This window comes from Pipra filicauda, unplaced genomic scaffold (genome assembly GCF_003945595.2).
Source record: "Pipra filicauda isolate LSUMZ 115617 unplaced genomic scaffold, ASM394559v2 scaffold463_size517996_pilon, whole genome shotgun sequence".
Classification (NCBI taxonomy): domain Eukaryota; kingdom Metazoa; phylum Chordata; class Aves; order Passeriformes; family Pipridae; genus Pipra; species Pipra filicauda.
Window position 1 is genome coordinate 467,464 of NW_024104602.1, and position 21,602 is coordinate 489,065.

Sequence of the window (21,602 nt, forward strand, 5' to 3'; positions counted from 1 at the left end):
GTGGCAGGAGGGTTGGAATGAGAAGAGCTTTAAGGTCCCTTCTGACCCAAACCATTCTATAATTCTAGGACATGAAACCTGTCAGTTTTGTTGCCTTTCCAGGCACGAGAGACTTTTCTGGGAGCAGCAACAAAACAGCCCAACCAGCAGCCACCTCCCACACCCAGTGTACAGCGAAGCGCCCGCCAGGTCCGAAAGCAAACCCTCTCCCTTGAGGTCCTCCAGCTAAGATAACCTCATTTGCAAAGCCATCTTATCCGAGGCGCTGGTGGGAGCATCTGCCAGGGTGGAGCAGGTGTTGAACCGGGAAGCCTTGCAGGACACGGTGCCAGAGCTCTTCTTCTTGCGGTAGAAGTAGCTGCTGAGGTGGAACCAGAACTTGTCGTGGAGGGAGGCGTAGATGAAAGGGTTGTAGCAGGCGGAGCTCATGGCAATCAGGTGGCACGAGACCTGGATGATGTTGACGTACCTCTTGTCCAGGATGGTGAACTCCTCGTCGATGTCCCGGATGAAGTTGACCACTTGGAGAGGGAGCCAGCAGATGGCAAAACAGACCACGGAGACGGTGAGCACCCGGAAGGTCTTCTGCTTGGTCCTGGTCCACTTGTCCTGGCAGCGATAGGCAGCGCCCGGCACGTTCCTCCTGCGCAGGCGGTAGGTGATGGCACAGAAGGAGACGGACACCGCCAGCAGCGGGAGCAGGTAGGACAGGAGGAGCATCAGACATGAGTAGAGCAGCCGCTCCCTCTCCTCGTGCTTCCAGAACTCCTCGCAGATGATCATGTCGTGGCCGATGGCGTTGAGGTCCAGGTAGTGGGTGTGCAGCGAGGTGGGGACGGAGGCCACGATGGAGAGCAGCCAAATGCAGGCCACGAGGCACAGGCAGGCCCTGCGGCCGATCCGCCTGCGGATCGGATACGCCACCACCACGTAGCGGTCGATGGCGATGGCCGTGAGGGACAGCACGGACACGAACACGGTGGCAGCCTGCAGCAGGGTGACAAAGTGGCACATGAATGCGCCGAAGAGCCACCCCCGCGCCTCGAAGGCGTAGGACACGGTGAGGGGGACGCAGGCCAGGCACATGACGAAGTCGGCCACCGCCAGGTTCCCGATCAGGAAGTTGGTGGTGCAGTGCAGCTTCTTGGTGAGAGCGATGAGCAGGATGAGGAAGAGGTTCCCGGTGCAGGCCACGGCCACCAGCGTGGCGTAGAGCGGGATGAAGAGCGGCTTCAGCTCCAGGAGCAGGTCCAGGCCGGTGAAGAGGGGGACTGTGCTGTTGTGCCAGGAGTCGTTGGGCAGCTGAGCCATGGGAGCCCCTGTGGCTGATGCAGCTTCTCCACACCTCGAAGTCAAGCAGAGATGATCCTGTGAGCCCTGGAGGGGAGAGAAACGCGTGTGGGTTGAACTTCTGGGCAGAAGGAGCCGTCCCCAGCATCCAGGTCCTCCTGCACAGCCCCTGGCAGGGAGCAAAGTTGGGAAGCTGGCTGTGAAATGGTTAATCAGCCAGCCCAGATCTGCGGGGAGCTGCCAGTTTGGGGCAGCAGGACCCGGAAAGCAGCTCCGGAAGCCTCATGGAGGCAGAAACAAAAGGCAGTTCTGCATTTCTCGCTTTTCATTTACCCCAGTTAATTCCACCCCGACCCGTCAGCCTCCGCCCACCCTGCTGGGCAGGAGGGTCCTTTCTATCCCCTGCACTCCCGTGTCTCTCCCTGCCAGCCCCATTCCTCCATCTCGCTGGGTTATTTCACCCCCTTAAGTTATTTCTCCACCATCCACGAACTTCGGCTTCTCCTGTCTTTCCCTGTAGCAGCTGGGCTGGGAGGGATGGAAGGAGGAAGGGAATGCCTGGTTCCCTGGGAACCTCCACAAACCCGCTCACAGAAGCACAGAGGGGATGTGGTCAAATATATGCCAGCAGAAAGTGTATGGAAATGAAGAATTCCCCTCCAGGACCCTTCTCTTGGACCCCACGGTGTCAAAATTAATGTTTCATTCCCCTCACTAGGATCTGAACAGTCTTTTTCCCCCAGTGGAGAGTCAAACCAGCATTAATTAAGTAACCCCTGTAATTAACCGAGGGATATTGTGGTTTTCTGCACCCCGGCTGCACAGGCAGAGCACACGCTGTGGTATCACAGCTCCGGGTCCCCGTGCCCTGCCCGGGGCGGGAACACAAAAATCATCCGGAAACTTGCAGCCGAGGAGCCAAAATGCTCATTAACTATTAGAGAATGAAAATTCTGAAGCTCGGTTGAACTCTTTAATTCTGCTTCATGCCCCCGCAGGAGCCGAACCAGCCCTTCTGTGCTTCGCCAGGGTCCCGCTCTCACTCCGGTACAAGCTGAACCCCGCGGCTCTGTCTGGGTTTTGGGGTGGTCCCGGTCTGTCTGAGGGACCCCGCTGTCCCAGCCCCGGTCCCGGAGCGCCCTTACCTGCCTGGGGTCCGTGGTGCTCCGGGCTGGGAGCCGCCCGCTGCCCGCCGCTGTTCCCGTGAGGATGAGGAGGAGCGTTCCCTTCGCGGGGTGATTTTCACCGGGAGGCTCCGGCACCGCCGCTCTCAGCGGGATTTTTGTGTTGTTGGGGGGTTTTTTTGTCCTGTTTTGTCTTTTTATGGTTTTGGTTGTTTTTTTTTTTCCCTCCCGCTTCCTGAGCCTTTCAGCCCCGGAGGGACAGGACGTTCCCACCCGCGGTGCCGCAGGTACTGGGGGGGACGCGCACATCCCTCCGCCCCGCATCGCGCGTGGAGCCACATCCCGCCCCCCGGCCCGGCGGGGAGCCCCGGGAGGGGCTGCGGGGCCTCATCCAGGGCATTCCCCAGGCTGCAAAGGAAGAGAAGGCGCAGGGGGGACGGGGAGGGCGCAGGGACCGCGCGGGGCTCTCGGGGGTCGGCAGCGGCCGCCCCGTCGGGGGATCCCGGAGGCGACCGAAAAGTGGTTGTGGGGCAAGGCCAGGGTGGGCTGAGGGTAGTCCAGCCATTGGGAATTGCCCCACATGAGAACGGGAACCAGGGCTGGACACTGTTGGTCATTTTTAGCTCTTCTTCTTTTCTTTTTCCTTTGAAGGAAGCCCAAACCTTTGCTTCTCCACAGGCATCTCTTTGAAGCCCGAGGCAATAATTCCGATTTTCCCTGGGATAAGTGTGCAGTCCAGGGCTAATGGATTTTTACCGTGATCCGGATCCAGAGCCAGTCACTGCCCATCAGCTCCATTTCCTTTAGAAGTCTCTGATTCCACACCCAAGATTTCTTCATCTTTTCCCTCATATCTTACTTAAATAGTGGAAAATTAAAAATACTCATCATCCATTGGTATTTTTTGGGGGTAAGAGGGGTGGAAATTGTCAGAGCAGTCACTGAAGTTCTGCAAAACTGAGAGTTTTGGTGTGGGCTGGTTATTAAAGCTGCCCGAGCTGAGCCAGGGGCTCGTCCCTATCAAATAATCAGCAGGAAAAAAAAATCATCTTTGTCTCTGTATCAGCGCCTGGCGAGAGCTGCTGTTAATTTTAAAGAGCAGAACAGTCAGATAAGGAGAGCCAGAGGCTGGTTTGGGAGGAGAGCTGGGCTCTGGAGCTGCCAGCAGGATGAGGAGTCACTGGGTGCCTGGGACAGGGCACGTGCACCCCAAGGCAGCCACAGGCTCCATCCCTATCTGGCTGTGCCATGGCCAGAGTGACCTGGCTGCAGCACTGGAAGCTCTTCCCTCTGCATGGGCTTAGCCTGGAAAAACCTTCTGTGACCTAATCTTTGCTGCTTCCAGACCCTGCAGGAAAAATCACTCTTATTCCCAAAGCTCGTAGGCCCTGCACCAGGGGCTTGGCTCAGGGATACAAGAATGGGTTGGAAAGCTGCAACCCACCCTGACGGTTCCCAGTGGGAGAGCTGGAGATGCTGGAAGCATCCCAGTGTCCCTCCCACCCTGTACAGGTGATTGACAGGAATCAGTTGGCTGTGATTTTATCCTTTCCTTTGTCGCCAGGGTGGTTTTCAGAAAGAACCGCAGGTTTTCCTAATCCAGATCCTTGAGAGCTTGTCAACTCCAAAGCAGGATGGGATATTTAATGGCCACAAGCTGAAGGAGGGAAGGTTTAGATGGGATATTGGGAAGAAATCCTTCCCTGTGAGGGTGGGGAGGCCCTGGCACAGGTTGCCCAGAGAAGCTGTGGCTGCCCCATCCCTGGAAGTGTCCAAGGCCAAGCTGGACAGGGCTTGGAGCAACCTGGGCTAGTGGAAGGTGTCCTTGCCCATGGCAGGAGGTGAAATGAGATGGCCTTTTGGGTCCCTTCCAACCCAAACTATTCTGGGATTCTGTGATTCTCAGCATCACCACAGGGTGCTGCCAGCTCATGCTTCTGCGGGATGGATTCCCTCAGCCCTAGCTCATGGTGAACACCCTTTTTCCCCTGTTTGGGTGGGTGGGAGCCTTTCCTGGCTGCCCAAAGTGCTCCCCCAGCCAGGCAGTACCTGCAGCCCTGCCCTCACCTTGCTCTGATGAGGCAGCAGGTGAATTGGGTTAGATTTCATTTCATCCTGCCCCATTTGGAAAGCAAAGCCCCAGCAGGCTGGGGCTGTGTCACCACACCGGGGTGATCCAAATCTCCCTGGGCTCTGAGGGGGCACAGAAAAGCAGCTTCCTGTGGGGAAAAAAGGTAAAACATTGTCTTTAACAGGTACAAAGAGGAGGGGGGCTGATGTTTCCTCTGTGATTACTCATTTCTCACGCCTGGGAAATCATGTCCTGTGTCTTGCTGGCAGGTCTGTGCTTGTGCCTCGTGGGTTGGATGCGATGCTTTCAGGTTCCAGTGCTGCAGATCTGCCTGCACTGGCTGAGAATTGGCCTTTTCTGTCACTGATGGCTCTTTTGGGTTAAATTGTTAAAAACAGGCTGCCCAGGGCAGTGGTGGATTCACCAGCCCTGGGAGGGATCTAAAAGCTGTGTGGATGTGGCTCTTGGGGACACGGTTTAGTGGTGGGCTTGGCACTGCTGGGGTTGGACTGGATGATCTCAGAGGGCTTTTCCAACCTAAATGGTTCTGTGACCTTCCTCTGTGGGAATTATTTCCACAGATAGGAAGGCTGGCGTTGCTGCGGGAGCAAAAACCAATCCTAGTGAGGCTGCTGGTTGTACCCAAAATTTGTTTGAGTTTGTTTTTCCTAAAATAAACCACTTTACTTGGAGGTAAAGTCCTTGCTACTCAAACCATGTGTGGCATCACCAATTGCAACAACACTGCTCAGACATACCACGCTGCTTTTCACAGTTTCAGTGATCTTGTAAAGGAGTTTTTGAGGGTTTTTTAATGGTGATATAAGTACAGACCCACCCCAAGTCTATATTTCATATTATCATTTAATGATCTATAATTAGAGTAATAGAATTCTAAATTATATTTATTATATATGGGGGGAGGAAAAAAAGCTCTATCTAAGGAATGAATTAATTTAAGGAAATTATTGTTTACTCTTTGCAGTGATCAGTTGGATTGATTTTCTTTTGTCCTACATGTTTCCACGGAGCAGGTCAGAGAATCCTGGAATGGGTATTATTTTTACAAATGAAATGGTAATAGCTGCTCCCTCAGATCCTTTCTCCAAAGGAAATGGTCGGTGATGTGGATCTGGAGTTCTTCCAGGTACAGTTCTTTAGGATGCACTTCTTTCTCAGGTACCTTTAGGAATATATAAAATAACATTAACTGTCCAGAGGTGACCGGGAGAGCAGCACCATTTATGCACAGAGACAGGAAACTGGGAAGGTCTAGAAAGAATTTACTCTCAAAAATGTATTTCCAAACAGGTACATAATGAACACGGGATGAATCTGGTGTGGATAAACTCCTGAGCCACAATTTCTCTTCAGGAGCTCTGACAGGCGTGTGCTGCTTCCCTCTACCGACCCCCAGTGTCGGTGCCGAGGTGGAACACACGGATCAACCAAAAATCAGCACAGAAATTACAGATTCTTCGATTAGTAAAGGGAAATAACCCTCTGCAGAGCTAAACGGGGTAAAAAAACCCAATTAAATACTAAATGTACTTCAATTCAGAGAATTCTATGCAAGTCTGTGATGAAAAGCAGCTGTTTGTGGCCTCCCTGGTTATCACTCTTGGTTTCTTGATACAGAATCTCAGCTGACTCTCTTTGGGGAGGCTGAAGGGATAAAGAACAGGTACAAAATGACAAACAAGAGGAAAAATACTCCCCTTCCAGTCTATAATAGAGAGTTTGGGTAATAAGGTAGGATATTAGGGGGTATTAGGGAATGTGAAATAGGTACAACATCAATGCCACCATCAATTTATTGATTGCAGTGAGAGCTTCCTGCAGGGTCCAAAATTCACAGGGGTGAAAAGGATCTGTCTTCCTGGGGCAACTCACACTGAAACAGGGAAGATCTGGAGAAAACACCCCAGTAGACTTGGCAGGAGAGGAAAAAAATGCCCAAGTGAGTAATAAACAGGAAGAAGACAGGAAGAAGCGATTCAGTGGTTTTCTCTGCTCTGCTCTAGACCGTGGTGTTTTCTGATCCCTCTCAACAACTGCTTTGTTTATTTTGTTTAATGTGTCTCCTGGTGGATTCCAAACAACCCACATCCAGGCTGGAATGATGAGGTGGCTGCAGGCTGGGAGAAGATCAGAGTGGGGTTTCACTTCAGCTGTGTCACAGGCGCTCCCTCTTGTCCTTACCGACGTCAGTCGCCGTCTCTGGAGCTCCAGAGCTGGAATTCCGTGTGTTGGGGGGGGTCTTTTTGCTTCTTAAACCACTGACAATTTGCTCTGTGCCCTCCTCCCTGTTATCACTATGGCTGGGAACAACTTCCTGAGGGCTGGGGCAAGAGGCAGCTCTGGGGGCCCTCACTGCTCCGCAGCCGGAGGCTCTTCCTCGTTCTCCTGCTTCTCCGGCTGCGGTTCCGGCGGGATGAGGCACTGCACCTCCTCGGAGCTGATGGCCACCTTGTCAGGCTGCAGCCAGCGCTTCAGGTGCTCCAGAGTGCTGGGGGACAGAGAGACACACACTGAGAGCAGGCAGCAACAAAGCCTCGCAGGAACGCGCGGAAGGAGCGATGGGAAAAGCCTCCACAGGTAATCCCTGCCCCTCTGCGGGTATTCCTGTTCCCACAGGTGAAGTCTAGCATTGAATTGATCCGTATCCCAGAGGAGCAAGCAGAATCTGGCATTCTACAAAGCCATTCTGCTGCAGTTGGGCTTTATACACTCCGGTTAGAAAAGCTTTATGCTCTGATTTTTCTTTTCAAGGATTCTTTTCAAAAAGGATTCTTTTCAACCTTTACACATTTGGAAGTTCTCTGTCTCTGATGCCAAAGATTCCAACTCAATCAAACTGAGGGTTAGACGGGATATTGGGAAGAAATCCTTCCCTGTGAGGGTGGTGAGACCCTGGCACAGGTTGCCCAGAGAAGCTGTGGCTGCCCCATCCCTGGAAGTGTCCAAGGCCAGGTTGGACAGGGCTTGGAGCAACCTGGGATAGTGGAAGGTGTCCCTGTCCATGGCAGGGGGTGAAATGAGATGGCCTTTTAGGTCCCTTCCAACCCAAACCATTCTATGCATTTCCAGCTTTCTGGGCTGGAAGAAAAAAACAACCTTGTGTTAAAACCAACCAAGCCCCCAACTGCCTCTTTGTGATGAAGATCAGGAAACACAGGAGGGAAGAGAAGGGCACAAAACCAAGGCAGGAAGCACATCCAAAACTGTGTGAGCGTTAATAACACCAGAAGGCTAAAGAACATATATAACCCTAAAAATCTAATAACGTAGCTCTGCGTGCTTAAAAGTTAAGGCTTGTTTAATTACATTGGTGGGTGGGACTCAAAACTTCAGCACCATTCAGGAGTGACCTCTAACTTCATAGTCAAATTCTAGGGACTAAAATTCTTTCATGGATAACATCCCCAGCCTTTAAAAACAGTAGAAAGAGCACATAAAGGCTTGGTTTTAAATATAAATCCCACTGAAGTCAACTGGCCAGAGAAAGACTCTGAAACCTCCTTATAAACACGGATTATTTTTCATAGTTAATTTCCCAAACTGGCTTAAATAGATTTTCTTCAAGGGAGAGATTGTCAGCCAGAAGCAATCATGGAAAATGTCAGCTGAGAAAGGAGGAATTTGGAGAGCGTTCCATGTGATTGGGAATGGGAGATTGCTGAGGAAGAGTGCTCTCATCTTAATTCCTTCATCGTCCATGAGAGGGTAATGGGTGGGAGAGCAGAAGCACTGTAAGAGTGGCATGGAGGGGAAATCTCATCCCAGGACTAGCACCAACCCTGTAATGACCCCGAAATCCCAACCTGAGACACACGGGACATTCCTTCCTCTGCTCCATTCCTTCCCTACCCCACTTGCTCCGTGTGTTCCCTCTAGGCCAGCCCAAGATCCTTCAGAAAGCCCGTGGCAGCCTCTGGGAGCTGCAGGGAGGTGGTATTTCCCTGTAATGGCCTGACAAACCCTTACTCTGGGTTTTAAGAGGTGAGTATTGACCCCTTCTCCCCGACTGGCCCGTTACCTCTCGTCAGCGTCGTGGCCCTCCACGTAACATTCCGCCTCGAACTTCTCCTGCAGGAACCTGTCCCAGCACTCCTTCTTGGCCTGGGACAGCATGCGCAGCATGTCCTTGGAGGTCACCTCTTGGGACAAGCCCTTGATCCTCATCAGTCTTCTCTCTGTGAAGAGAGGAGGGGTCTTTTTATTTAATTTTTGTTGATTTCTTTTTTTTTTTTCCTGAAGGGAAAGAAGAGAAGGATCTGGACTTCTCTATCAAAAAAAAAGTAAGGTGGGTTAACTTTTCAAGGCTAATTTCTATTTTAAAAGTCATTTCCACCCCTGTATTTCAAGCCTGCACGATTCTATTTCTTGCATACACACAAGATGATATTTTTAGGTGATGCTTCTGAAGGAAATAAGGTTTATGCAAATCAGTTAACTCTGCCCATTTTGGATTTTAATAACAGTTACTGTTCAGTTTCCATGAAATCACACAGGAGGGCACAGAACTCGCAGGCACTGAGTTCCTGTAATTTTCATGCAAACTGGAATATAAATCAACACTCATTGCACTGCTTAGTGCACTGCAAAACAGCAGTGAAGGCAAGATGGAAGCTTTAGCAGAAACAAAAGCTTAAAGATCCACTTCTGCCACCCCTTCCTCCTGCCTTGTTGCTGTGTGTGCAGCCTCTGACTTACTGAGTAAAGCCCAAATTTTTTAGCTTTTACTTGATGAAAAGTTGCTTTCTGTGGCAAAGCTGAAGAAGCTCTGAGTGAGCTTCACATTTGCCACAAGTGCAGTAGGGGAAAGGAGTCAGATTCTCCACGAAACAGCTGGGGGACCTTCTGACCAGAGCACTGCCACACAGACAGAGGTGTCACCAGGCCCCTCAGCGGCGGGGGACACTCACCCAGGGATGCCAGGTACACCTCGGAGTCGTTCAGGGGTGCCCAGGGCTTCAGGCTGGGGCGGGAAGAGCCACCGGCTCCGCTGCCCTGGGCGTAGGAGTCCATGAAGGAGTCTGTGAAGGCATCGCCGCTGTCCTTGAGCTCGGGATGGGGCAGACAGGAGCAGATCTCGGCCCAGAGGTCCTCGCTGGACCGGGGCACCACGGAGTCCGCGCTCTCCATCATCCTCATCCTGGAGTCCTGGGATGGGGGAATAAACGGTGAGCACCGAGCAGAAACCCCCGCCCAGGCCTCCCCCGTCAGTCTCCCTCGGCCCAAGTCACATCGGCGGGCGTTTCAGGGAATTCTCATTCCACCGGGAAGCCTGGCCGCCCTCCGGGAAGCGGTGACACGCTCCAGGGTGTCGCACCCAGGGAGACCCCTTGGGGGACAGACGGGCGGTCCCCCGCCGGCACCTCACTCCCTCCGCCCCTTCCCGCGGAACGCCGTGTCCCCCCTGCTTTCCGGGCCGCGGAGGGGCCGCGCCGGTCCCGCACTCACCGCACGGCGCACACGGGAAGCCGCCGCAGCTTCACCCTGCGCGTCACCAGCGCCCGGGGCTGACCAATCGCCGCGCGCCGCCGGCAGGAACAAGGCGCCCATTGGTCCGCAGCGCGGGGGATCGGCAGGGTGGGCGGGGCGCGCTGACGCCGCCGCGGCGCCATGTTGGGGAAGGGCGGAAGTTGTCCCGGGCGGCGCAGGTGAGCCCGTGTCACATTCCCAGCGGTTTAGTGAGGGCGGGACAGCGGGAAAGGGGGAGTTTCGGGGTGGCTCTGAACCCCCTTCTCTCCGCAGGCCGCTGCTGTGCCCGTGGGATGAGCCGCCTGCCGCGCCGCGCGGTGCTGGCACTCATGGGGCTGCTGTTCGCCCGGACCATGGCCTGGACATCCAGCGGGAAGACACACGCGGAGCTGGTCAACAACCTCTACAGTGAGTCCCAGCAGGATCCGCTGGAATGCCAGTGTACGGATATTTAATGCCAGTGTACGGATGTTTAGTGTGACGCTGTTCACTCTGAAGGGCTGGGGTTGATATTCCTGAATTTCGGCCTTTGTCCCAGCCTGAACTCGTTCTATTTATAACCAGAGACAAGGTGTTACGCCAGAAAGGGCAGGAAAGCCTCTGCACGCTTTCCTTCCCTGCCTCTGGAAGTGTGTGACGCCCTTTAAAGAGTTGCACCTCGGAGCCTGTGGGTGCTGCCGAGTGTCCTGGACACCCAGGCTGTGTCTTCAGCTCCGGGGGTCGGAGCTCCTGGTGCCTGGCGCTCCAGCTCCGCTCCGGACAGTGGGCTGGGACACACACAGAGATAGCTCTGAGCTTCCCCTGCCGCTGGAGCTGGTTAGTCCCTGCCAGAATTCGCCCAGAAAGGCTGGAAGGGACGTGGAATGTCTCTGCAGCAGTCGCTCTTGAGTTCACTGTGGAAACCTGAGCTGGAGTCTCTGCTTTTTGGCGTGCAACGTGACTCCATTTCTCTCCCATTACACGTGGCAGTGCCAGAAATGTGGATGCAGGTCACCACCACCCTCTGGGGATGGGCTGCTGGCTGGGACCATAGTGGAAATGGGAAAGGATGTCCTTCCATTGGCATTTGTTTTCTGTCCCTCTCACATTGAGGCTGAATTCCCCCAGATCCACAAACTCCCTGAATGTGCTTCCCCTTCCAGATCTCTTCTTGCTGGTGCGCTGAGGGTTTCAGTCCTGCCTGTCTCTCTTCCTTCCTTCCCAGAAAAAGGGATTGTTAAGTCCCAGCGAGTCTTCGATGTGCTGTTGGCCACGGACAGAGGTCACTACATCAAGTATTACCCGTACATGGATTCTCCTCAATCCATTGGTGAGTCATTTTGGGAAAAGCTCTAGCTGTGGAATCCCCATCCCTGGAAGTGTGCAAGGCCAGGTTGGGTGGAGCTTGGGCATCCTGGGCTAGTAGAAGGTGTGTCTGCCCATGGCAGGGGGTGGAATGAGGTGAGCTTTAAAGTCTCTTCCAATCCCATCCTGGGATTCTGTGAAATTCTATTTTTAGGGGAAGGTGTGGGAGAACTAAGGACTGTTCCCATGGGCAATTTTATTCTTTATCAAACAACTTTGTCACCTGTTTCCTTTTAGGCTACAAGGCCACGATCAGCGCCCCACACATGGTAAGATGAAAACTCTTCACTTCAAACAGAAATGGAAGGAATTGTTTATTTCCCTTTTTATATTTCATTTTTCTTCAAGTACGGAAGTGGAACACATGATTATCCTGCTTGTTTCTTTAGGGATTTTTTGTTTTTAAGAGGAGTTTCCCTTATAATCTTTCAGTTGCTTTAAAAGTGGGCTTAGGTAGGAATTCTGTGTTGTCCATTTTTTCCCTCACTGTTTCACATGTAATTCCTGAGCCTCTTCCTAAGTGTGGCTCTGCCAAAAGACCTTCCAGGTCTGACCCTTGAGTTTCGCTCTGGAAGTGTCAGGCACAAGGCCAGGTGTGCTGGGATTAAATCAGAGAACAAGGAAAAGGGGTAGGAGAGGAGACTAACCCGGGCTGTTTCCCACCTCCATGTCCACACAGCATGCCCACGCCCTGGAGCTGCTCAAGGATCAGTTGGTGGAAGGTGCCAAGGCGCTGGATGTGGGATCTGGAAGTGGATACCTCACTGCGTGCTTTGCCAGGATGGTGAGCTCACAGAACCCCATTCCCAGCTTGGACAGCGGGAATGTGCTTTTGGTGGGGAGAGCAGGAGGTGGGAGGAAGAGGAGTCTCTTCCCAGACCAGCTTGTACTGAGAACAAATACTTCTTTGGGATCTAATGGAGGCTGTATCTGCCATGAGATATTTTGTGTGTTTATCCACTGTGGATAGTCCACTGTGGGTTCCTTCATTACTCACAGTCTGTTTCCTTGTTTTCTAAACTCCTGGAATTATTTGCTGTGAAGTGCTAGAAAGCTGGTCAAGTTACTCAGGAGGATAATTAGTCAAGAACTTGCCATGGAAGCAGCTAATTCTACCAAATAATGATTTCTTTGGCAATGAAGGATTACTGGGAATCCTTGGAGACTTGGCAGTTAAGGACTACTGGGAATCCCCGTGGACAGTGTCTGTGTATCCCTTAAGCAGATGATAGATTCCTCAGCCTTAAAATCAGGAGTATTTGCACCTCTTGTTCAGAAACTGTGCTCTGGAGCTTATGCCAGCTCTCCAATTCCCACTGAAACCTGCTCCATCAAACACCTCTCTTTGATATGGGAGGTGCCAGGTGTTGGACTGATGTTGATCTTTCCAGACTGGCCCGACAGGGAAAGCTGTGGGAGTGGAGCACATCAAGGAGCTGGTGCATGAATCCATCCGGAACGTCCAGGAAGATGATCCGACGCTGCTCAGCTCCGGCCGCGTGAAGCTCGTGGGTGAGTTCCGTGCCATCCTGGGGTTGTCCTCTCCGGGAACGCCTCGGCTCTGCTCCCCGAAGTCGTTCCAGTCTGTGTCGATGCTCTGAGCTGCTGTGAGAACAAATCTTCCCCGCGTGTTTTCCCTCCCGCAGTTGGAGACGGCAGGCAGGGATACCCCGAGGAGGCTCCGTACGACGCGATCCACGTTGGAGCGGCCGCAGCGACCGTCCCCAAGGAGGTGAGAGTGGCCCTGCTGGGTGTCTCTACCTCTTTTTTTTTTTTTTTGTGAGAAAACTAATTAGGGAACCACTAGAAGCTTCTTATTTGTCGTGACCTTTCCAGCATGGCTCATTCCCAGTGTCTCTTTCTTTTTTTTTAGCTCTGCACGTTGCCAAAAACATCGGGATAAATCAAACTCTCTGATATTGGGATAAATCAAACTATCTCGGGATAAATCAAACTATTTTCAGTATTAGGAAGGAGGCATTGCTTTATTCAAAGCACCAGGTGCATGGGGATATTCCACCTAAATGCACACCGACTTTCAAAACTTTTCACTAGTTACACATTTTAGCAAACAAAGAGATTACTGTTCGTGGGCTATAAATTACATAATTCTCTTCATTACTTCATATTCTATCTTCTATTGGTTTCTCGCTTCTCATGTTAATTAGTGCACATTTTCAGTCTTTATTATCTTTTAGGGTAGAGAGGGTTTCAGTACAATTGCTGAATTGTCTTTGTTAGTTTCTTCTTTATCTCAGGGTTCTTCAAAATGTCCTTGTGGTCTATAAATTCAGCATTCCCTGTGTCCAGTTTCAGCAATATATCCAATATTACTCTCCCCCAGGCTTTGTTCATTGAAGCACGTCAAGGCTGGTTACAGTTGTTCTAGCACAGCTTAAAGTTCCAGCAATTTTCCCAAACCATGTTCTCCCACAACAGCAGCCTTGAAGAGAAGCCTCGCTAAATGCCGGCTGCAGTGGCAATTATGACTCATTAAAACGATTAGAAAAGTTCTTAGGAAGGTTGTGGTGTCGTTTCCGACGCGCTGACTCGGATTCCTGTGTTTCCCAGCTGCTGAACGAGCTGAAGCCGGGTGGGAGGCTGATCCTGCCCGTTGGGCCCGAGGAAGCGAACCAGGTCCTGATGCAGTACGACAAAACCAGCGACGGGCACATCGTGGAGACCCAGCTCATGGGCGTCATCTACGTCCCTCTGACTGACAAGGAAAAGCAGTGGCCTCGGTAAAGAGCTGCTCTTCCCCGAGGAACATTCCTTCTTCACCTGTCCCTCTGCTTGCTCTCCTCGGCTTTGCTGACCGAGTCCTGGATCCCTGGCAGATGTTAAAAAAAAAAAAAAAAAAAAAAAAAAGAGGAGGAAACAGCTTGGCAGAGCAGGAGAGCAAGGGGGTGTTTCCCCTTGGATAGGGCTTGCCAACTTTTATTTCCTCTTTTCATGGAGCCTGTGTGTGTTTGTAAACCCCGTGTGACGCCGTCGTGGAGCCGAGGGCCACGAGTAGTAACTGTTGGTTTTTCTTTGCCTCAGGGGCGAACTCTGACACATGGATGGATATCCCTAAAGGCACCTCAGAAAGCTCATGAGTGGGACTTTAGGCCTGTAGATGGTCGGTATGGTTTTGATTTTTAACGGAAATTTTATCCATGGATAAAGGGAAGGGAAGTTCTGCTTCAGCAGAGCTCATTCCGGAGGGATGGAGAACAGGGGCAGGACCAGAGAAGGCTCTTGGAGGCCACGGCAGCTTCCAGGAAGTGGATCCGGATAACTCCAGCTATCCTCTCCGATAAACTACAGATAACATCAGAGAATTCCAAAAGCAGGCAGGAATACTTAAACCTTCACTAAAACAGTTTTAATATCGACTACTCTGCTTAATGCTTGGTGAAAAGAAGTCACAATTATTGTCTCAGAGCAATGAGACTGATTTGTGTTTTTAATTATGGGAGCGTGTTCTCTTCTAGTCGTGCATCCACTAATTTAATCTTGGGCAGCAACACCGAATTTTGGGGTTAAGAAAAAATTCTCATTTCTTGGCTTTTTTCTCTTTGGGGTTATGAAAAATGCTCATTTCTTGGCTTTTTTTTTTTTTTTTTTTTGTTTGGGGTTATGAAAAATGCTAATTTCTTGTGGGTTCGGGGGTTTTTTTTCTCTTCAGGGCTAAGAAAAATGCTAATTTCTTGGCTTTTCTCTTTGGGGCTATGAAAAATGCTAATTTCTTAGCCTTTTTTGTTTTCAGTTTGGGATTATGAAAAGTGCTAATTTTCTGGCCTTTTTTTTTTTTTTTCCTGTTTGGGGTTATAAAAAATTCCCATTTCCCGGCTTTTTTTTTTTTTTTTTTTTTTTTTTTTTTTTTTTTTTTTTTTTTTTCTGTTGGAGTTATGAAAAATTCCGGGGTTAAGAAAATCGCTCATTTCTTGGCTTTTCCGTGTCTGGGGTTATGAAAAACGCTCATTTCTCGGCTTTTCCCTGCCGTGCCCGCGCGGGCGGTGACTGGGGAGGCTCCCGAGGGGCCGGCGGACTGCGGTTGAGGCTCGGGGCTCACTACTGGGACAGTTCTGAGGAGGGGACTGTTATGAGGTAAATGAAGGCGGTAAACAAAGGTAAATAACGCTGTTGCCGCCCCCGACCCGTCCCGCGCCCTCCTGAGGCGTTGGGGGGGGCGGGAAAAGGGCGGGAAAGGGAGAGGCGGTGCTGGGGGCGTGGCCTCCCGAGATGCGCTGCGCCGATTGGCCGCGGCGCCCGGCGCGCAGTGATGCGTCACGGGCTGCGCCGCGCGGTGTGTGCCACGTGGGTGCGCGGGGCCCGGCCGCCGCCGCGCCCGCCCCGCGGGGCCATGGCCGAGCCGGGATCGGGGCCCGGCGGGGCCCGGGACGAGGAGCCGGGCAAGGAGGGAGCGGCGCCGGCCCCCAAGAAGCGGCGGCTGGCGGGCGGCGAGCGGTACGTGCCGCCGCCGCGGAAGCTGAGCACCGGCGTGAGCTTCGGCGCCGAGCACTTCGCCGAGACCTCGTACTACTTCGAGGGCGGGCTGCGCAAAGTGCGCCCCTACTACTTCGACTTCCGCACCTACTGCAAGGGCCGCTGGGTCGGGCGCAGCCTCCTGCACGTCTTCGGGACCGAGTTCCGCGCGCAGCCCCTCGACTTCTACCGCGCCGCCGCCCGGGCCGGCCGCCTGCGCCTCAACGAGGAGCCCGTCCGCGACCTGCACGTCGTGCTCAAGGTGCGCGACCCCCGGGCCGCGCGGTCAGATAACCCTGGGGAGGGGTTGGAGGGGACAGTCGGCGCTTCCGGGGAATCCCTGCCCCTGTGGGGTTGGGGGCGTGTGGACCCTTCAGCTCCAGATGTGCCCCACAGCTTCGCACTCGGCCCCTGGGAATGGGAATATATGCCACGGGCTTCATGCGGGAACACGCACTGTTATTATCCTAAATCCGGGGTCCAGGAGGAAAGGGCTTTAGTTTCACACATACACACACACACACACACAAAATATCAAGCTCCCTGTGCGTGACCACACTGAGCGGGGGTGTCCACAGGCTGGATCCCGGCTGACTGCCCGTATTCCCTGCAGAACAACGACTTCCTCAGGAACACGGTGCACCGGCACGAGCCGCCGGTCACTGCCCAGCCCCTCCGGATCCTGGCGGAGGACGAGGAGGTGGTGGTGGTGGACAAGCCCTCCTCGCTGCCCGTGCACCCCTGCGGCAGGTTCCGGCACAACACCGTCATCTTCATCCTGGGCAAGGAGCACGGGCTGACGGAGCTGCACACCCTGCACCGCCTGGACCGCATGACCTCGGGCGTCCTCATGTTCGCCAAGACCGCGGCCGTGTCCAAGAGGATCGACGAGCAGGTCCGGGAGAGGCAGGTCAGAGAGCAGCGGGGCCGGGAGTCGTTGGCACCGTGTTCTCCTGCAGCAGGTTTGGCCCAAAGTCAGACAGATTTGGGGGCCAAACGAGCACGAGTTCCCTGAACAGGTTGTGGTCGAGTTGCTGTTCTTACCTCTTGGTGCTTCTCGTCCTTGACAGGGTAAAGGCAGAGTGAAAATTTAATTGAGTTTGATAATATTGGATTGGAAGGGATCTCCTTGAAATTTACCTGTTTTTGGTGATGTTGGCATGGAAGGGATGTCCTCAAAATTTAGTTGTTTCTGGTAATATTGGATTGAAAATGTTAAGTTGAAAACCCTGAACACGTAACTGATTTTGGTAATACTGGGTTGGAAGGGATCTCTTAAAAATATAACTCATTTTGGCAATGTTTTGCTGAGAGGAATCTCATAAAATTTAATTGATTTTTTTTTTTTGAAAGATTGGATTGAGAGGGTTCTCCTAAAATTTAATTGATTTTGGTAATATTGGATTGGAAAGGATCTCTTAAAAATTGAACTGATTTTGGTAAGACTGGATTGAAAAGAATCTCCTAAGAATTTAATTGAATCTGATAATATTGGATTGGAATGATCTCCTAAAAATTGAACTGATTTTGGTAATATTAGATTGAAAGAGATCTCCTGAGTCAGCCGAACTTGAGGTCTAAATGAGCCCAAGTTCCCCAAACAGCTCGTGGTTGTGTTGCTGTTTTTATCATATTAAGGATGAGAAACATCAAGAGATAAAGGCAGAGAAAAAATTCAGATGGGTTTGGTAATAGTGGATTGAAAGGGATCTCCTAAAAGTTTAAATGAATTTGGTAATTTTAGATTGAAAATACTAGGTTGAAAACCCTAAAAATTAATTGATTTTGGTAGTATTAGACTAGAAGGGGTCTCCTAAAAAATGTAATTGAATTTGGGTAATATTAAATTGAAAAGGATCTCCTAAAACTTTAATTGAATTTGGTAATAGTGGATTGGGAGTGGTCTCCTGAAAATTCAACTGATTCTGGTAATATTGGGTTGGAAGGGATCTCCTTGAAGTTTAATTGATTTTGATAATATTAGACTGAAATATTTGGTAATATTAATCAAAAATTAGATTGAACCCCTAACCATTTAACTGATTTTGGGAATATCGGACTGGGAGGGATCTCCTCCCCTAAGGGCCTGTCCCAAGGAACTGTGCAAACTGACTGGGATTGTGCAAAACAGTTTAGAGAGCAGGTTTATTTGTGAGCGGACACATGTCAATCGTCCAGTCTTTCGGCTTTCAAATTCCCATTTTTCCAGAGTTTCTTGACCCAAACAAAACTCTTTCAGGGATTGGCTTCAGGGCTGTAAACTAAAGGCTGCAGAGAGGTGGCTCCTGGATTTAATGTGAGGAAAACAGGCTGGACCCATTTGTCCTTGATTTCCCAACTAACTGGGGAAAGCGTGAGGGGAATTTGGCTTTAAATAGCCTATTTAATTTTTTTTCCCTCTCCTATTGTAATAAAATGCTGCCTATGGATGTATTTCATGGAAGGGAAAGGGGAGGAGGAGTGAGGATGGGGCTTGGGTGTATTTTCCGCTGTGTTTCCTGAGCCTTCCTCTTGTGTCTCCCGGTAGCTGGAGAAGGAGTACGTCTGCCGGGTGGTGGGGGAGTTCCCAGAGCACGAGGTGGTCTGTGAAGAGCCCATCCTGGTCGTTTCCTACAAGGTGGGAGTGTGCCGCGTGGATCCCAAAGGGAAACCCTGCAAAACCATCTTCCAGAGGCTCAGCTACAACGGGAAGACCAGCGTGGTCAAGTGTCTGCCCCGCACGGGCCGCACGCACCAGATCCGGGTCCACCTCCAGTATCTGGGGCACCCCATCGTCAACGATCCCATCTATAACATGGAAGCCTGGGGTCCTGACAGGGGGAAGGGCGGGAAGATCGGGAAAACGGATGAGGAGCTCCTGAAGGCGCTGGTGGAGGAGCATCGTTCCAAGCAGAGCCTGGAGATCTTGGGTATTTCGGAGGAGGACTTGAACTCCGGTGGTGAAAATAAAGACTGTGGGGATTCGGGTGACTGCACAAAGTCTGCAGAGGCTGACCCTGTAAATGGGAATTCCTGCCCTGCTGAGGATGTGAAGGATCCTGAGAGGGACACGAAGGATCCTGAGAGGGATGCAAAAGATCCTCAGAGGGACGAGGAGAATCCTGAGAGGAATGTGAAGGATCCTGAGAGGAATGACATAGCAGCTTGTCCACCAAACTCTGATATCAACCAGGAAACGCTTGAGAAAGACAAAGAACTCGGTTCATGTGGGAATCAGGATGGGCAAACAGGACAGAAGGGTTGGGAAGAGAAGGACCCTTTATGTGTGGAGTGTAGGATGAGCAGACGGGACCCTTCTCCCAAGGAGCTGGTGATGTTCCTCCACGCCCTGCGCTACAAGGGAGCAGGGTTTGAGTATTGCTCCGACATGCCCGAGTGGGCAATGGATGACTGGGAGGAATGACCAAGGATATCTTGACACCTGTGGACACTGCTGGCTGGGAAAACGGCTTGGGAAGACCAAAGACTGACTTTTCAATGTTATTGAGGTGAACAAACTGCCTGGAGCTGGGGTGGGAAGGATCACTCTGTCCTGACTCCTGACACTGTGGAAAATGAGCAGGGAAACAGGGCCTGAGGTTTATGTTGCCCCCCAGTGATCTAGCACTTGAGGGCAACAAAGACCAAACTCTGCTGGTCACAGGCAGCTTTGCCTTCACCTCAGTGGATTCTGGATCGATTATCCACATGGATAATGAAGTGCATGCACTAAAAGTCAATAACTGGTTTGCCTGCTGGGTTTCTGTGTCTTAAAATACGAGCTGCTGGATGTCATATCATAAAACCCCCTACTTTTACGGTGTTTTATTGTCAGATTGATTTTAAAACTCAAATATTGTCACTGAGAATGCTGTGAGGTAAAACCAGAGCACTGTGATCCCAACTTGTTTTGTGCCTGCTGTTTGTCAGCAAGGTCAACTTGCCTTTAAAATTCCTCTGCCAGTATTCGTTCAAATAATTATTTAATTTAAGGTTAGTAGTTCTGGGTGCTGATCTCTTGATATTGGGCCTGGCTTTGGAGGTATTGGTCCCCAGATTTTGTCTTTAAGAGATTTGTTTAATATCAATTCAGTGTGACAGTCGCCTTTCAAGATAAACGAAAGCTGCTCTATGAACCAGAATACTTATTAAAGAATAATTTTATATTAATATATTCCCAGAATGATAAATACCACTATAGCTCTTATTTTCACCAGTGTTTACACAGTCAGTCCTTGGCCTCTGGGAGGGTTGTTATAATAATTTTGGGGACCTCAGGTAGCTATCCCACAGGAATTACAGCTTTCCTTTTAAAGTCACTTGATGATGTCACCAGGATCAGGATGTGGATACTAAACCAGAATACTTGCAGTAGCTCAAAGGAGCCAAGTGATTTCTTTCTCTGGTGGATCATCCAGCTGATGTGTTGAATATTTCCATAAAAATTCACTCAGGTTTGAGCTTTGTTCTTCCACATTCTACCTTAATCACAGATATTTGGAGAGATGATGCTAAAAATCAGTGTTCTTTAAATTTTTCATGCATTGAAATATGTATTTCATGGAACTAAATGAAACTTGGGCACCTTCAGTGTATAAAAAAGGGTGGCTTGCAGCTGTTACTGGATTTGGATGCAGGGATAAGGGGAAAGATGTAGGGACAACAGTTATATTATACTTTGAGATGTCCCAAGTTACAGTGGGAGGTGTTTGGTAAGAAATTTTTACAAGAAATAAGCCCCTGAAAAGAATTTTCCTGGCTTGGGCTGGTAGATGGAGGCTGGGGCCAAAGGGCCTGATGAGGAACTGGAGCTCAGTTCTGCCTTTTCCCTTTTTCCTGGAATAATTACTGCCTTTCACATCTTTTAATTCCTGGTCAAGAAACCCCTGGGCTTCTGTTTCCAGGATACTTTAAACAAGGCAGATCTAGGCTTGATTTCACAACGATCCTACCACCAACCGCTTTGCATTTAATTTTATTTAAAGTTAAAACAGAGTTTGCTGTTTTGTTAGCAGGGAAGATGTCACTCTTGGAGATGTCCTGTCATAAATTCCCATATCGGGTGGGTTCTGAGGTAAATACTGGGTCCTGCTTGTGGGCAGAAACTTTTCTGTACAAAACGTAGGTCCTTAGAAGAATTCATTTCCCTCGTACAGCTTTATTTGGATACACCTTGGCAGTGCTGGGTGAAGGGTTGGACTTGATCTTAAAGGTCTTTTCCATGCTAAATGATTCTGTAATTCTGTCTTTACACTTCATCCTAGCTGTGGCCCCTAAATTCCTCAGGACACTCCATCCTGGCTCTGACACCTGAATCCCTCAGGACGCTCCCGGCTGTGGTCCTAAAGCCCTCAGGATGCTCCATTCTGGCTGTCCCGGGTGGCATCTCTGCTTCCCCTTCTCCCCGAGGGGAGAGGTGGGAATTCCGCGGATCTGAGGGGATGTGCTTCCCGCAGAAATGGGGGAGGAAAAAAAAATAATTTTACGGAAAAGCAATGATTCCCGACGAGGATGGGATTCGAACCCACGCGTGCAGAGCACAATGGATTAGCAGTCCATCGCCTTAACCACTCGGCCACCTCGTCACGGCAGGCTCTTCCTTGCCCGGCCTATAAGGAAGCGCGCCCACCGCCTCCGCCATTTTATCTCGCACGTCGCCTCCCCCCGCGCGGCGCCGCCGGCCGCGCGAACCTGCGCGGCCACAGCGCGGAGCGAGGCCACCCCACGGGGGACCGGGCACCCCGCGCAGCCCGTGCGGTTACCGCGCCATCCTCGTCACCGCGGCTGCGGGCGCGCGGGCCGCGGGTGGCGGCGAAATGGCAGCGGTGGGGCGATAA

At 51.2% G+C, this 21,602-nt stretch overlaps 3 protein-coding genes and 1 non-coding gene across 7 annotated transcripts; 2 read left to right on the plus strand and 2 right to left on the minus strand.

Moving 5' to 3' along the window:
• Positions 1-3: 3 nt before the first annotated feature.
• Positions 4-2,767, minus strand: LOC114002906 (prolactin-releasing peptide receptor-like). The gene is made up of 2 exons (XM_027749309.2): positions 2,436-2,767; positions 4-1,377 (listed from the first exon to the last, which is right to left on the minus strand). The coding sequence occupies exons 1-2, from the start codon at positions 2,736-2,738 to the stop codon at positions 226-228; spliced, it is 1,455 nt and encodes a 484-aa protein (XP_027605110.2). The 5' UTR covers positions 2,739-2,767; the 3' UTR covers positions 4-225.
• A 6,003-nt stretch (positions 2,768-8,770) lies between these two features.
• Positions 8,771-14,746, plus strand: LOC114002905 (protein-L-isoaspartate(D-aspartate) O-methyltransferase-like). Of its 3 annotated transcripts, none has more exons than XM_039386100.1 (9): positions 8,771-8,786; positions 10,246-10,380; positions 11,177-11,281; positions 11,554-11,585; positions 11,996-12,100; positions 12,708-12,828; positions 12,963-13,048; positions 13,888-14,057; positions 14,359-14,746. In XM_039386100.1, exons 2-9 carry the CDS (start codon positions 10,266-10,268, stop codon positions 14,369-14,371), a joined length of 747 nt encoding a protein of 248 aa, XP_039242034.1. In that variant the 5' UTR covers positions 8,771-8,786; positions 10,246-10,265; the 3' UTR covers positions 14,372-14,746. The 3 variants fall into 3 exon arrangements, with proteins under 3 accessions (XP_039242034.1, XP_027605109.2, XP_039242033.1); XM_027749308.2 differs by lacking the exon at positions 8,771-8,786 and adding an exon at positions 9,468-10,151; XM_039386099.1 differs by lacking the exon at positions 8,771-8,786 and adding an exon at positions 9,500-9,671.
• An 837-nt stretch (positions 14,747-15,583) lies between these two features.
• RPUSD2 (RNA pseudouridine synthase domain containing 2) lies at positions 15,584-19,935 on the plus strand. 2 transcript variants are annotated; one of them, XM_027749305.2, is made up of 3 exons: positions 15,584-16,048; positions 16,400-16,696; positions 18,314-19,935. In XM_027749305.2, the coding sequence occupies exons 1-3, from the start codon at positions 15,584-15,586 to the stop codon at positions 19,187-19,189; spliced, it is 1,638 nt and encodes a 545-aa protein (XP_027605106.2). In that variant the 3' UTR covers positions 19,190-19,935. The 2 variants fall into 2 exon arrangements, with proteins under 2 accessions (XP_027605106.2, XP_027605108.1); XM_027749307.2 differs by having other exon boundaries at positions 15,639-16,048; positions 16,400-16,681.
• A 1,333-nt stretch (positions 19,936-21,268) lies between these two features.
• Positions 21,269-21,350, minus strand: TRNAS-GCU. Its single transcript has one exon. It is a non-coding gene; the product is annotated as a tRNA-Ser (tRNA).
• Between the last annotated feature and the right edge of the window lie 252 nt (positions 21,351-21,602).

Excerpts from the sequence above, each read along its gene's own strand:
- LOC114002905 (XM_027749308.2), top strand. The coding sequence starts at position 9,515 with ATGAAGGAGTCTGTGAAGGCATCGCCGCTGTCCTTGAGCTCGGGATGG. Across the intron at positions 10,381-11,176 it reads GCTGGTCAACAACCTCTACA|AAAAAGGGATTGTTAAGTCC; the intron begins GTGAGTCCCAGC and ends CTTCCTTCCCAG. Across the intron at positions 12,101-12,707 it reads CTGCGTGCTTTGCCAGGATG|ACTGGCCCGACAGGGAAAGC; the intron begins GTGAGCTCACAG and ends TGATCTTTCCAG.
- RPUSD2 (XM_027749305.2), top strand. The coding sequence starts at position 15,584 with ATGCGTCACGGGCTGCGCCGCGCGGTGTGTGCCACGTGGGTGCGCGGG. Across the intron at positions 16,049-16,399 it reads ACCTGCACGTCGTGCTCAAG|AACAACGACTTCCTCAGGAA; the intron begins GTGCGCGACCCC and ends TATTCCCTGCAG. Across the intron at positions 16,697-18,313 it reads AGCAGGTCCGGGAGAGGCAG|CTGGAGAAGGAGTACGTCTG; the intron begins GTCAGAGAGCAG and ends GTCTCCCGGTAG.
- LOC114002906 (XM_027749309.2), bottom strand. The coding sequence starts at position 2,738 with ATGCGGGGCGGAGGGATGTGCGCGTCCCCCCCAGTACCTGCGGCACCG. Across the intron at positions 1,378-2,435 it reads GCACCACGGACCCCAGGCAG|GGCTCACAGGATCATCTCTG; the intron begins GTAAGGGCGCTC and ends TCTCCCCTCCAG.